This window comes from Athene noctua, chromosome 3 (assembly GCF_965140245.1).
Source record: "Athene noctua chromosome 3, bAthNoc1.hap1.1, whole genome shotgun sequence".
In the NCBI taxonomy this organism is placed as follows: domain Eukaryota; kingdom Metazoa; phylum Chordata; class Aves; order Strigiformes; family Strigidae; genus Athene; species Athene noctua.
Window position 1 is genome coordinate 4,945,946 of NC_134039.1, and position 14,606 is coordinate 4,960,551.

The 14,606-nt window shown below is 38.4% G+C and overlaps 1 protein-coding gene across 1 annotated transcript; it reads right to left on the reverse strand.

Moving 5' to 3' along the window:
- Nucleotides 1–99: 99 nt before the first annotated feature.
- MANSC4 (MANSC domain containing 4) lies at nucleotides 100–13,217 on the reverse strand. The gene is made up of 3 exons (XM_074901812.1): nucleotides 12,301–13,217; nucleotides 8,320–8,454; nucleotides 100–7,358 (listed from the first exon to the last, which is right to left on the reverse strand). The coding sequence occupies exons 1-3, from the start codon at nucleotides 12,596–12,598 to the stop codon at nucleotides 6,682–6,684; spliced, it is 1,110 nt and encodes a 369-aa protein (XP_074757913.1). The 5' UTR covers nucleotides 12,599–13,217; the 3' UTR covers nucleotides 100–6,681.
- Nucleotides 13,218–14,606: the final 1,389 nt, after the last annotated feature.

Consider the following 14,606-nt stretch of genomic DNA (forward strand, 5'->3'; position numbering starts at 1 on the left):
TTAGCTTGGGAGATCCTGGTTCACATTCTCTGCTTAATCACATTCTGACTTCTCACACAACTTGTTTTTTCATATAACTTAGAGCAACAGCATCAAAAAGAATGAAGTTACTTAGGGTCTCGGTTCCATTAATTAATAGCCTAAAAATTAAGAGCTCTAAACTTTCTAAATGCTTTTCAAATGTCACTCAGATTTTTCTGAATCTGTACTCCCTATCTGTAAAATAAAAATAATGTTGCCTAAGTAGTTTACCTTTTGGAGAGGTGTTGAAGCACACTGAATAGTGTGAGGGTCTCTTGTCATCAGGAAGGCTAACAATACCCTAAGTAAAAATACCTGCATAAAATGATGGAATAAAAGAAGTAGAAAATGGGATGGGTAGTGGGAAGGTGAACTAGCAGTTATTGACAGGATACCGAAGTACATGGGAGAGGAAGAATGATGAGAGTTGCTGAAAGTGAGAGCTGGTGAGTCGTGAGGTGATTATAGAGCTTAAATAGGAATGGACTGAGTCTTGGTAGCCTGAAGCCTGTTGAGTTGTCTCTTGAATGTACCCAGGCTCTTCAAGGAAAAAATCACCCAGCTTACTGCTGTGAAGCACAGAGAAAGAAATTATATTGATGTTTATCTTATACTTGATAACTTGTAGTTGAAATTAATTGATTTGAAACACTGGAATTACAGGCAACATTAATTTCCCTCTCACAGTTAAGAAGAAAACAAACAACCTTAATATCAACTCGAAAGGACGTAAATAACTCTATTCTTGCTTTTATTGTACCTTCCTGGCTTACTAGGATTTCAGCTTAGAGAGAAAGTATTCACTGTCTGGAAGGGGCAGTTTTTATTCATCAGACTTAAGGATTCTGCATACCTATAAAAGAACATCGCGTGTGGCCCTGCCAGCAACTCACTGAGATGAAGCAGCATTAGAATGAGGACATTGAAAACTGAAGGGAATTGATTTCTGTAGAGTGTTCTGTGTGGCTTGACTCACTCACTGCTAGGATTTCTTCTTGTTTTGTGTTTACATACAGCCAAAGAGTGTATGTATTCACGTTTCCAAAAACGTCAGTTTTGGAAGGATTCTTCTTAGGTAAAGATTGTTTTCATATGGCAGGAGACTGAGTTTAATGCAGATTTTTACTCCTTGTGAGAATTTGCCAGAGCTGTAGCTAAAATTGAAAATACTTGTCCTGAAATCCCAATTTTGCACTTACCAACTTGGTTATTTTGTAGTCCTTCCTCTTAGATTTGATAATGTGACCTTTTAGCAGAAGCTTAATACGGGGAAATCTTTTGCTATTCTTAGGTTGTTCCTTTATTAAGGGATAATGAGGGTAATGTTTAAAATTCTCATTTAAAATAGTACATTCTGTAATTCCTAATCTTTTTTGAACAGCCGTGAAACCAAAATTACGGAGGAAGTAACTGCAGTTTGACTCAGACTGGTGTGGATGGTGGAGTTGTGCCTGGCTTTATTCCAAAGGCAGTTTGCTTCTAGCATGTACACAAAAGAAATTTGTTTCCTTAATTAGCTCTGTCAGTGCTTGCATAAGGACTGGCCTACTAGCAAGCATACATAACTGTTTTGCAGTGCCATGTCTTGTACCAGACTGTTATGAGTAAATGTTTTAAGAAACCCAGAACTCCATAAGCTTGTTTTCTCCGTAAAAGTTGTCCTTACACACTCAGGACATGTGAGCACCTGATAAAATCCTCTCTGCAACAGAGGACAGTTCAATTTTCCTTTGCTCTTTGTACACTTTAAATGGACCGAAGCAGAACTCTCTATGAAAGTTGCAGTTAAAATAGCAATTTGACTTTACTAATTATAATGGCTGGTAGAAAGAACAGCACAGCAAGGGGAATTGTTTTCTGATTTGATTGCATTAGCATTTCATCAGCTTCACGGCTAATTCATGGGAAACCTAAAATGCACGGGCTTCTACGGTTCCCTCTGAAGTGTTCAAGCCTAACTTACATACATTCTATAAATGTTTCAAGAAATAGAGGCAGGATAAAAGGTGGCTGTCTCCTGAGTGCCAGGATACTCAGATGTGTCTACCAGCAACCAGTAGATTATACCTACTGGCCAAGAACAACGTTGGGACTCATTCACTAACTGCATCCAACACTTACCATCAGAAATTAATTGTCAGAGACACTAGTTTTCCAGTAGTATCTGTCTTAATGACCCTATGGCTATAGAACACTTGGCCTGCTGGCCAAGATCGACCTCCAACCTTGGCTTTCAACAATATCTTCATCTCCTCTCCTTGCTAAGAAACACACAAGCAAAATTAAAAACCTTTATAATCCTGTAAGTGTCCGATCAAAGTGCTAGAATCAAAGGTAATGTAAAATTCAGAGTTACACTTGTGATTTTTGCTGATGGTTTAAATGTTACAGCACAAAACTTGTGCAATGCAGTGGCCTGGATCAAAGGTAGCCTCGGTTGTATTTTGAGCTCTTTGTCATCTTGGATGTTTCTGTTTTTCTCCTTCTCCCTCTACACTGTTAGTGTTTGAGGGTGGCAGTATTTGTCTGTGATTATGTAGAATACCTAGTACACCGGGATTGTAACTCTTCCCAAACTTGATGATGTATAATATAGCACATGTTTTTATGAACTAAACTGCACATCTTTATTTTCCCATATAATACTCTTGCAGACCACCTCAGTGGAAACTTGCACTGAAGTTTAAAAGCTATGAAGAGTTAAAGAGTAATAGACTTAGAGGTTAAGCACTCTCCAGCACAGTAATAAGTACATCCTTAGCAATCGTCGCTTCCCAGTGTGTTCTGTACATTATAACGTGATTGCATGACTAAGGTGTGTATGTATGTTCTTATTAATGGAAGCGCTCGTGTTACTTTTAGATCAAAATGTAGATGGGTAACACTTAAATCAAGAAGCAGGCTAGGCCCCCTGCTGCATAAATTCAAAAGGAAGGAGGACCAAAAACCACACATTATATCTAGAGGCATTGGCTGTCTCCATAGGTAATTCTCTTACTGGTATTTATGGCCAAGAGGAACATGGAGCTAGTTCACAGCTCTGACCTCAGGCAACCCTGTCCATCACACATTGAAACTTGAGCAGGAAGGCTACTATATGTGCTTCTCTGCGGTCACTGTTCCAACCTCCAAGTAGCAGATGTCTCATTTCAAATCCAAACACTTGCCCCCGCAAACTGGAAAAGTAAGTTCCTTAGGGCAAGGAAAAATAAGCTGTCTCCAATGGAAAAAAAACTCACACGAGTTAAGTTCTTGGCCATCTGGAATAGTTGCGATGCATAGTTTCACTGGTGCTTGTTGAGGAGAGTAACCTTTCTTTTATCTCCCATATAAACATTCCAAAGAAAGGTTGAGATCTAGCTCTTGGTCAAGCTGGAAAATAACTTGCTTTGTCAGTATTCTGGCTGATTTTTTTGCATCTAGAAACTACTGTAATCTCTGGCATAAGATGTCTTTAGTAAACTGTGCTCGGAGTTGTGAAGTGAAACGTTCAAAGTGTCGCTAAATAGTTTCTTGAGGTTGTTTGTCTATGTTCTGTTGCACTTTTGCCCTTTAAAGAAGGGCTGTCACACGCTGAGCATAATCTCTTGCTCAGATTAGGCAAGAAGGCATGCACAGAGACATAATTCAGTTTTTGGCAAGGAAAGTAGATGTTACAGCTAGTAACTTCACCAAGCTCTTAAGACCTGAATGTGACTGGCTGTGTGTGAGGAGTCGGTAAACCCCTCCAGATAATCTCATGGTCTTCAGGGCACTATTTATACTCCTGACTAGAGCTGACACTTTTTGCCCTGTTTTCATGCATAGGACTGCTACAAGCACAAATAAAGGATAAAGGGACAGTTGTCTAAAAAGGGACATGCTATCTGAACAAACTATCTTTCTACACATTCCTTGTTTTCCCTCATGCTTGAAAAGTATGTATTTATTTTCTTGTGACTCTCTGCTACTGTGCTTTATCTAACCCTTTTTCTTCCTATTTTTTTCTCTATATGCCAACAAACCAAGAAGACACTCCAGAACATGATCTTACATATTTTAGTCATTCTATCCTGCCCCAGAAGCATTTGCACATGGGTCAGATATAAATTTTCACTTCAGTCTCGTTTTTCTGGTGAGTATTGAGGTCCTAGTTCCATTATGTGATTCTACAGAACATAATATCGAGGGTAAATATCAAAGGAGCAGCAAGGTACTATTAAGTGCACTATAGTCACTAATCTGGAGATGGAGAAACCGCGGACCATCTGAGGAACCTGAAGGTGCACAAGTCCATGAGATGCATCTCTGGGTCCTGAGGGTACTGGCAGATGAAGTGGTTAAGTCACTACCCATCATATTTGAGAAGTTTTGGCAGTCCAGTGAAGTTCTTGCTGATAAGAAAAGGGGAAACATAACCCCCATTTTTAAAAAGGTTAAAAAGGAAGACTTGGGGAACTGCAGACAGAAAATGGTTGCTAGAGCAGTGTACAAAGAGAATCCTGAACCACATGGCCTGCAGCTCCTAGTCTAAAAAAGAGCACATTGATGGTGTTGGTGCACATCACCATTCCCCGCCTAAGTTGTGGAGAAAGGATATAAAGCCCATCACTGTAATCTACAATTTGAGGAACTGAGTTCCTCCTCTGTTACCTGATGAAGTGAGTCAGACTCTTCAGTGTCAGATCCATGAGGATTCCTCCTGAGACGATGAGCACATCATATGAGACATGTGTTCTTTATTTACAATAGCACCACATTCATCCTTCGATACAATATAGAGTATCTTTCTCCTAGTTCCTTTCCTTTTGCTGTTAAAATCCTGGAAAAGAATACCTGTCAACTTCCTCTAACTCAGAAGAGCCATCAGGATCTCATCATTCTTAGCTGAAATTTTTAGTGATAGTTAAATTATGTGCTAGATTCAGCCACGTGATGAATTAAGAAAGTACACTTTGATGGTAAAAGTCAGCTTGTTCAAATTTAAAGTACATCGTGCAGTGGGCACATCTCTAGAGTTTGTATCACTATATATAAGCATAGAACGGCCCTTAAAAATAAGTCTTACCCAATTCTAATTTTTCTAGCTAAAATAGAAGGCATTTCTTTTGTGCTATTTCAACTGATTAACTAACCACACTCCTTTAAAATGTTCTTATCCTGTGTCAGTCTCTCTTCTATTACATATAAATTAACATATAGGGTCAATCAAATACTACAAACAAAGGGTTTTTTAAACTTCAGTTTTCCAAGCTACAGTGCTGATCAATGTGGGCTAAAATATAATGTTAGAGAGGTCCCTGCTCGACTGTAAACAGGTATTCCTGTGACCTTACAGCCCCATCAGTGCACTCTTTGAACACTGCATGTTTTAAATTAATTTTCTGCAACACAGACATGACAATCAGTTTTATTTTTTTATTGTTTCCTTTTATAACATTTACACTTGCCTGGGAAATAGAAACTTCTTAGAGCAAGTAAAGAAAGTGAGAAACTCTGAGATGTCAACAAGTTTAAAAGAGGAAGAAAACAATGCTGGTTACTGTTAAAAATGTTTACTTTGCTAAGCAAACTTCCTGACTAAGGTAAGGCAAGGAAATACCTTGCTACCTTGTTGATCTAGTCACTTGTTTTATATTCATGAGGAGCATCTTATGAATAGAGTATACAGGATGAGGAAACACAAAAGGGGGTTTTAATTATAAAGCTAACTTACAGAACTTTCAAAACATTTTGTGTATTCCTGTGCAACATACATTAAATGACTTGTCCCTGTTCTAAAAAGCTGATGATGTAAATGATAAATATGAGTAGGCAAGAAAAAGCAAGTCAAGGTGGACAACACAGATCAATGCTAATTGTAAGGCATGAACAAATGTTACCTGCATTTGTGTTTTCCTTAGCCAATAACAGAATGGATTTCTCAATGCACTGCAGAGCAGGTAAAAACAAAAACAAACAAAAAAAAGCAGTTGAGTCTGAAGGTCTTTCTGAAGGGACTTGAAAAACATTTGAAGTTACTGTTATCAGAAGGGTGAAGTGGGAAGTGGGGTGAAAGTAAAGCGTGAAGATTGAATGATCAGATGTTTGGGTGTGAGTTAATGGAATTCAGTCGGTTTGGGGACTTGGGTTATTTCTGGTGGGGTTTTTTTTTGAAGAAGAGTGCAGGCTAGATTGTCTCAATATTAGGAATAAATGAGGGAAAAAGGTAAATCTAGAAGTCAGAGAAAAATTGACAGTTTTTATACAAACAATGAGATCTGAGGCGATTAAAGGATGATTAAACGATTTTATGATACTATAAAACATTGGTCAGTTTTACTGATTACACATACTTCATTTTCTCGGGTTAGTTCGAATTCAGGGGAAAAGATACGTTGAGCTGCAGGAAATCTGCCCTTTTGAGTCAGGGAAAGTGTATACTGTCAGGCTTTAGTCTGGGTCACGGGAACCAAAATGTGCTCAAACACCTCTGAGCATGCAGCAGGAGCTATGACTGTGCACTCCTACCTAAAGAGACAGGGCAATTGTATTTCATCTGTCGAGAATTAAATTAGAACTTGAAAGATTCTGAAACCATCACTGAAAAAATTATCTTCGGTTCTCTGAAAGAAATAATCTGGTATATACACTTCCTTTTTTAAAAGCTATTTGTTCCAAAACAAGGATGGTGACAGTATTTTACAAATTACCTTTGACAGTAGTATATTTTATGAATTGTCTCGACGTTGTTCTTCCTCTCCTTATGGGCTTATACTGACCTCTCCTATTGCTGCAACGTCCTGCTGTGAAAGCAACAGTACAACAGCAAAGGAAGATGAGGGAAGAGCAAAGAACCACAGGAATCAACCAGACACCCAAATTTGCAGCTTCCCAAGCAGATGCCTCATTATCTGAAGTATAATTCCTACCGCTGTAGCCTTTGGTTTCATTTAAGTGTTGCTTACTGCTGTTCAGACGAGGGGGAGTGGGCATGTGGGAAAACACCTTGGCAGACTCAGATATCAAAGTTGAGGGTACAGACTTCTTGTTTGAGCTGGTCATTGATGTAGTGCTTGCTGAAGTTGTGCTTGTGCTCTTAGCAAAATGATCATCAGGGAGAAAAGTTTCTGCCCTGGAATAAGTAGTAACTTCAGTTTTTTGGCTTGTGGTGGAGGTGTAAGTGTTTGCTGTTAAGCCATGGCTAGTGGTAGAAGATGGAGCTTGGAGCAGAAGAGAACTTGACGTGGCATTATGATGCTGGCATCTTTCCCACTCAGTGGTCTTTGTGCTGTTTTGCCTTTCATATTTACTCAGTGATTGAGTATTTGGCTCCTTGGATGTCAGTTTTTCAAAGATGAGAAGATCTGGATCAATCCCTATTAAATCATAAACATGTTAGTTTATGGGATAAAAGCTCATCTGCACACCCACGAAAGGAGCACATGGAGATAGTGGCAGGTCAAGGAGCCCAAATAATACCCATCAACACCTTTTGGACTGGGGGTGTCTCTGCCTAGGGTTATGGGACCTGTTATGGGATGCATTTTGGGATTGGACAGGATTTACTGTAGGATGCTTAGGGAAGGAACCAAAGTGAATAAAGAGAGGGATCTACACTACCGGGGAGTAGGGGAGTCCTGGCAAGCTCTGGGGGGGGGTGTGTCTGTACCAGCAACTGCAGGGCTGTGCCCTCGGGGGCTCATAGGTCTGGGTGACAGCAACTGGGGAGACTGGGGTCCAGACTGGGCTAACTGAGCATCTGAGCCCACCTGCTGGGGGGATTCGTATTGTACATATGTGTGTACATATCACAGAATCCCAGAATCATCTCGGTTGGAAAAGCCCTTGAAGCTCCTCCAGCCCAACCATGACCCTCCCCCTGACCGTTCCCAACTCCCCCAGATCCCTCAGCGCTGGCTCAGCCCGACTCTTCAACCCCTCCAGGGATCCCGGGGACTCCCCCCTGCCCTGGGCAGCCCATTCCAACGCCCAACAGCCCCTTCTGCACAGAAATCCTTCCTCAGAGCCAGCCTGACCCTGCCCTGGGCAGCTTGAGGCCATTCCCTCGGGGCCTGGCGCTGGCTCCTTGGCTCCAGAGACTCATCCCCCCTCTCTGCCCCCTCCTGGCAGGGAGTTGCAGAGGGCCAGGAGGTCTCCCCTCAGCCTCCTCTTCTCCAGACTGAACCCCCCCAGTTCCCTCAGACAAAAAAAGTCTTATGCTTTTTTAGCATTACATTTTACTTCAGAAGATCTCCTAGCACAGCAACTGACCTAGTGTAATTTTAACATTTCCTATCATTACTGTTTTCAGCCTTTATAAATGGAATGCTTAATTACCTGTTGTGATGTTGTACAAAATGACATTGATTCGAGCCTTTAGTATGCAACTTTCCAATGCTGGGCAAGACACGTGCAGGCAATTCATATTCTCATGAATGGCTCCGTGGTAAAACACTGCTAGATTGCAAGAAACTATAATACAAAAAGAATAAAGTTTATCTTACTAGCGTAATGACCGTTGCATTTTGCATGCTATTGTTATTTAACATCAAAAGATTGTTAATACTGGGCAGCTCCATAGTACTTAAAATCTGTGATTCTCTCATTATCGTGCAAACTAATTAAGCATCCAGTCAGAAAAGCAGAACTACTTATAATTATATTCTTATTTTACATCTGGAGAAAAGGAACAGAATAACCATCTGAATTATAAATGTGTCTCTGATTAAATAAAATGATAAGTTTTAGCTTGTAGTCCCCCTACCAGTTGCCTTCCTTCACGTCTCAGATGCAGTGAGTGGATCATTTCTGAGAATAAAGTTATCAAGCAAGGCAACTTTGAGGTGTTTTCTCTTATGTAATGCACCGGTCTACTTGAAACCATACTCCAATCATTCATTTCACCCAGACTATTAAAAAACTGTCCTGAACTACAATAAGTAAGTGACATCCTGCCCTGCTGCCAGTTCCTCTTTGTTTTCCTTGTTTGCCTTTGGGCTACTGTATTTCTGTGAATAGAGGAATTTAGATAATTCTTCATTTATGTTTGGAGGTTCAGTTTTATCTTCCCACATCAGAAATCAGGGCTAAAGTAATAATGAAAAAAATGCCTGAACAACTTGACACTGAAACACAATTTTCAAAAGTATATAGATGCATGAGTCCTAGTGGTTTAAGAATTAGATTAAAAATCTAAGGTAAAATAGTTATGGTTAGAGTCACACTATATTAAAAAGCAAGAAAGATGCTTCTTTCAGAGTCTTACTGTCCATTAAAATCTCAAGTCAAAATCTCAAGTCAAAAGTTTTTATTTTATTGTATCAATGTGCTTGAAGCAGGATCGATGTTCGTTTTTGGTTTAGTTGTACAAAGTTTTGGGGGTTTTATTTATTTCGTTTTACTTGCCTTGATTGTAACCACCACTGACCTACTATGGCTACCTGCAATTCAAAATGTATTGGTAAGGGGGGGACAGGGCTTTAGAAATGTATTCTATTTACTTAGGCATTTATTCTGAACATTTTTCTGACATTTGTAAGTAATGAAAATAATCTGTAATCCTTCTGCAGCGAGCAACAGAAAAGGTCATACAACTCTTTCCATTTTAAGTGTAACTAAAAAAAAAAAAATACAATCCCTAATTTATCTACACGAGAAAAAGAAGAAAATACAATAAACCTAAGTTTATTATCTTTTCTGTATTATTTGTATTTTTTCATCTAGTAGCCTTAATACTGCATCATAGATTTAACACAGTAAAGAGATGCCATAAAAATGGTTTTTTTTTCCATCACAATGAACTTTTCTGCCCTAAGAGCGAAGCATTATTTTCAAAAAACGTATACAATTAATTGAATAAAAATTTGCAATGCAAATTCAGTCTATATGTCTGAACAATACAAATTCAGCAGATCTATGGAAGAAAAATATTGTGGTAGAGGTGCTGTTACAGAATTTATATTGTCTTGTGGTTTTTAGCTACTTACATATAAAGATCAGGGTTGTCTGCCTAGCTGAAATGAAAACAGTAATATTGACAAATAAAGCTGGGATCCTAGATTCTAACGATATCAAGGTAAAGAGATGAGTTGTCATCAAAGCTAAATCAAAGATGATCATCGGCAACTTTTCTTTCACTGATACAATTTTCATTTTCATGTCTAGTTAGGCTTCATCATTTTCCAGTTCTATGTCATAGGAACGTGAGCTTAGAGTAGATATTTCTGAAAGCAGGGCTGGTACAAAGAAGGTTATGGTTATCAGAACGATAGAAGAACATAACTTGTGGAAGACAGAATGATAATCTTACAGGGATTATAGAAAGCTTTGGCTTCATTACATACCAATTGCTTTACATTTTCAAAGGTTAGAAACATTTTGTAAGGGTTACAGAAGCATATTTAGCCAGTACATAAGTATTTTGATACAGGCATTTCTACAGGTAGTATGTAAAAAAAGCATTGACTTCTAGGGGCAAAGGAATTTAAAATCCAGGGACTATTTTTAAGAAAATAATTCTGAATATAGAAATATTTCTAGGCATCAGTAAACGTTCTGCGTCATTTTTAGCGTAGCTTAACAGTTTAAAAGACAAAGCTCTTCAAATATATCTGTGAAATATCTATGTAGTATTTACTTTCCTGTGGTATCTTTTGTTCAAGGATTCTTAAACACTGCAAACACTAATGGTATGACTTCAGTATGGTATTACTGAAGTCATTGTTTGAAAAATCAAAATTTTCAGGTATTTGTTCACATTGATGATTTTTTCTTCCAACAGAAATCTGTTGTTCACTTGCGTCACACGTAGCAGTATGTACCCTTGCCTTCAGCCTCGGGTATACATTGGTGGGGCTTTCATCAAAGAATGGATATTTTGTGCTAATAGTTTATATTTTTTTTTTTTTCAGTGCGATACATGAATACTATTCAGGTTTCTGATATAAAGACTATCTTATTTAAGAATATACAAACCACCTGAAAATACATGCATTTTGGGAGAGGAAGGAGTGAAATCTTTGAATCCTTTCCAGTCTTCCACAGTTCTGTTTTCATTAGAAACTGTTTTTTAGCACAGCATAATTATTAATGTTTTTCATTTCAATTATTATTTTGCATCCTTTATGAAAGCAATATTAAACAGTAGGAAAAAAAAAAATCTCATCTGAAGAACCTAGCTTCTGTGGCTATATTCACTTTAGGATCTGTGATGGATTTCATAAAATCAGGTAAGAAAAATAAGTTACAAATCTTTTTTTAAGGAAGGACAGTTCTTTGGTCAGGAGAAATAGTTTAAAAGCATGCTATAAGATTTTTTGCGTTGGTTTGGGGAGTATAAATGATGTTTTATTTCTTGTTTTTAAATTACTTCCAAATTTCTTTTTATATTGTAAGATTAGCATTCAGTAACTGTGCTATTACGAAGAATCCAGCAAAGAAAATTCTCTTATCAAACTTCTTGTCAACAACTCTTAACAATTATCTTAAAATTATCTTAACAAACTCCTTATCAACAAATACTGTGAGTTTTGCAGTCAAATTTAGTCACCACAGGCACACACTCCATGTACACTCCTAAAATATACTCCTAGAGTGTATCAGTGCAGTGTGATACAGAGAAAGTATAACTTGGGCTTAAGACAAGCAATGATTTTTCTTATTTTTATTCTGAGTCTTGAGTTTGCAAGGCTAGAGAAAAGGGGTTGCCTGCTGAATAACTGCTGTTATTTATTGCTATAACTTTACTGTTTGTATATGTTATACTTGAGCGGCACCAGAAACACGATGTAAACACAGAACAAGAGAGTGCCCTCTTCAAGAAAATGAATATTCTTGTATTTCAGAGCAGGTCAAATTGTGTGTTCCCTCCCTTTGCCCCCTCACCATGTCCTAGCCTAGTACCGTACTCCGTGAAGAAGAGTCCTGTTGGAATCAGTGTCACTGATTTTTCTCTACAGGTGTAGATGATGGATACCGAAGAGTTATTAACGTCGGCATTGCCCACAAACTTTGTAACAGAGATCTCAAATTTCAAAGCAGACCCTAAGATTTTCGTGTTTCTAGTGTAATCTTCTAAAAAATTCAGATTATCGAATTCTGCTTTATGGGACTGAAGATAGGGGAACAGTTACAATGTGCTTCTGCTTTCCTTCTTGCCTCAAAAAAATACAGATAGCCTTTTTTTTTTTTTTTTTTCCCCTCTGACTATTTATTCTTTAAATAAAGGAATGTTTATATAAAAAATACCCAAAATGTTTTTCCTCATCTGCTGTGATCTAAATTTTAATGTGTGCCATGATCTTGATAATAAACACTCACCGTTCCTCAGAAGGCAGCAGGTTCTGCTGCACTGTTGGGGTGAGGCTTCTGCAGAAATCTTCAGCAGCTGGGCTCCCCTCTTCTGTGATTCCCGCAGGTCAATCAGGAGACCTGGGAAGCGTCGGATCCAGCAGTTCTTGTAAAAGGTAGTGGGTGAGCAGAGAGAATCTGTCTCCACAGCCAAACCCAGAACCAACAGCGCTTCTGCTATTGCCACCAGCAGAACCATTTCTTCCAAGTAACGGGCTCCGTCAGCACACTTCCTCCTCCATGGATGCACTAACGTTTGGACCAGCATTTTAAGAGACAATCTCTTGAGTGGTGAGCATAGTGCCAGTTCTGCTGGGGATATGAGCCAGGGGATGTTTTTTCCAAACAATTCCCATGATACTGTTTGGGCAACTGCTGGAAGGAAGCAGCCATTTTCTGAGCTACATCCAATTTATAGTAGTTACTACTGTTCTTCTCTAACTTAATTATTTGCAGACAGTTTTTGAGAGACAGAAGGCATGGGTTGGTTTTAGTCATTCAGAGAACTTGTTTCTTTGGTCCCCAGATTGTGGTTTTTGTTCTTCTAAAACCAAATTAGGCGGGCAGCCTTAACTTGTGGTGAGTAATGGTGAGCTCAGCGTTTTGTTTCACCTCAGCCCTAAAAGTATGCAGTGGTCACTTGAGAGCAGGTCTGCCACTTTGTTCAGGCACACTATTACACTCAACACAGAAGGAACAGCTAGTTTCTTAACACTTTTTGAATTATCTGGTGGTGGCAAATACAATTTCCTTCTTTACTAACGAACTATCTAAGTCTGTCTCCAGCCAGAAGTGGAAATTTGTCCCTCTTCCTTACTCTGTTCTGGTTGCAAGAATAAAACAATTTGCAAAGATGAATATGATGGGAGAAGGCTGTAACCTGGACTTATCTCCAGTCCAAACAGGTAATCAAAATCCTGCAAATAAAACATTTAAGAATACTGAGCAGTCTGTAGGGTCTTTCTGCAGTCTGTATGGGTTTAAGCTTGGAAAAGGCCTATGAGAGTGAAAGAAAATATAGCTGGCATATAGGAAGGCAGTTTTCCAAGCACCTGGTCTGAAACCTGAAACTCCCAAGTGTTTTCTTTCTTAAAAGGACCCAGTCTGATCCCTGATTCCCTTTTCTGTATGCCCTTCATACAGAAAGGCTTTAAAATATTACAGTGTATGAGTTCATTTAAACTCAATGGACTGTATAGTGATGTTGAGAGAATAAGGTAAAAATACAATTATCTGCAATAAAAATTGTTTATTGAATATACAAAAATATTTTAGACTGCATTTTTTTCCTTCTGGTTGAGATTTCCCCAATTCTACATGAAGTATCGATCAGTTACATGGAGGGGAGGAGCCTCAAACTAATTTTAATTCTTTAGTCATTATAGCTGGTGTTTGTTTTGCAAGACAAGGCCCCCAGTTTGGAAACGAACTGATATTGTTTATAATTGTGTTCCTTTACAGACCTCCTTAGAAGGTGATCAGACTCAGAGCAGGTTAACACCTGTTGATCCAATAGCAAGATCAAGGCATTTATTTATTCATTGGAACTACTGACTATAATTAGGATGATGCCAAATAAACGTCTGTTTTTATGCAGACTGCATGTCTGTTGTGGGCAATACGTGAATTAAATTGTTAAGAAGAGCATAAGTGGGTAATTCTTTAAGCCTCTGTCCTGAAAACCAGCTCTTGGTACTTGTGGTTTTTTATTTAGTTTTGAAAGTTTGCTGTGCTTTATTTTTATTTTCATCTCCTTGAAAATCACTGCTTAAAACCTTAAATATGTTTCAATACACCTGTTAGTTTGCATTCAATGGACTGCACAGGGATGGTTATAGGCGTTTATCTACCATTGCCACAAGCACTATTGACAGTGTATTTTTCTAAAATTTTTATTTTGGCTTTCCAAACATTCCAAGGCATCACTTGATACGGAACACACTCAGAATTTGGAAAGATATGCCCGTATTTTGGCATTCCAGCATTTCGTATGAATTTTGGATCTATTTTGTTCTGTAAGACTTGCACGCTTAAGTGTTGATTCCTGATTGCTTTTCTCAATCCTACTCTTCCCGTATCTCCAAGAAGAGAAATCTAGAAGTTTCTGAATAACTTGAGGAGGCGTTTAACAAGGAGATTAAACTGATACGAAACAACTATTTATACCGGGTAAAGCTGAATATGTCTTTAGCTCATTTAAATAAATAGAATTATTTGCATGAGCAAAGAAATAAGATGTAATAGGTAGCTTTAATGGTATATGTAACATAAAGATT

Coding starts and splice junctions, on each gene's coding strand:
- MANSC4 (XM_074901812.1), bottom strand. CDS start 12,598: ATGCTGGTCCAAACGTTAGTGCATCCATGGAGGAGGAAGTGTGCTGAC. Junction 8,455..12,300: donor CTGCTGCCTTCTGAGGAACG/GTGAGTGTTTAT, acceptor TTTGTATTATAG/TTTCTTGCAATCTAGCAGTG. Junction 7,359..8,319: donor TTTGTACAACATCACAACAG/GTAATTAAGCAT, acceptor ATGATTTAATAG/GGATTGATCCAGATCTTCTC.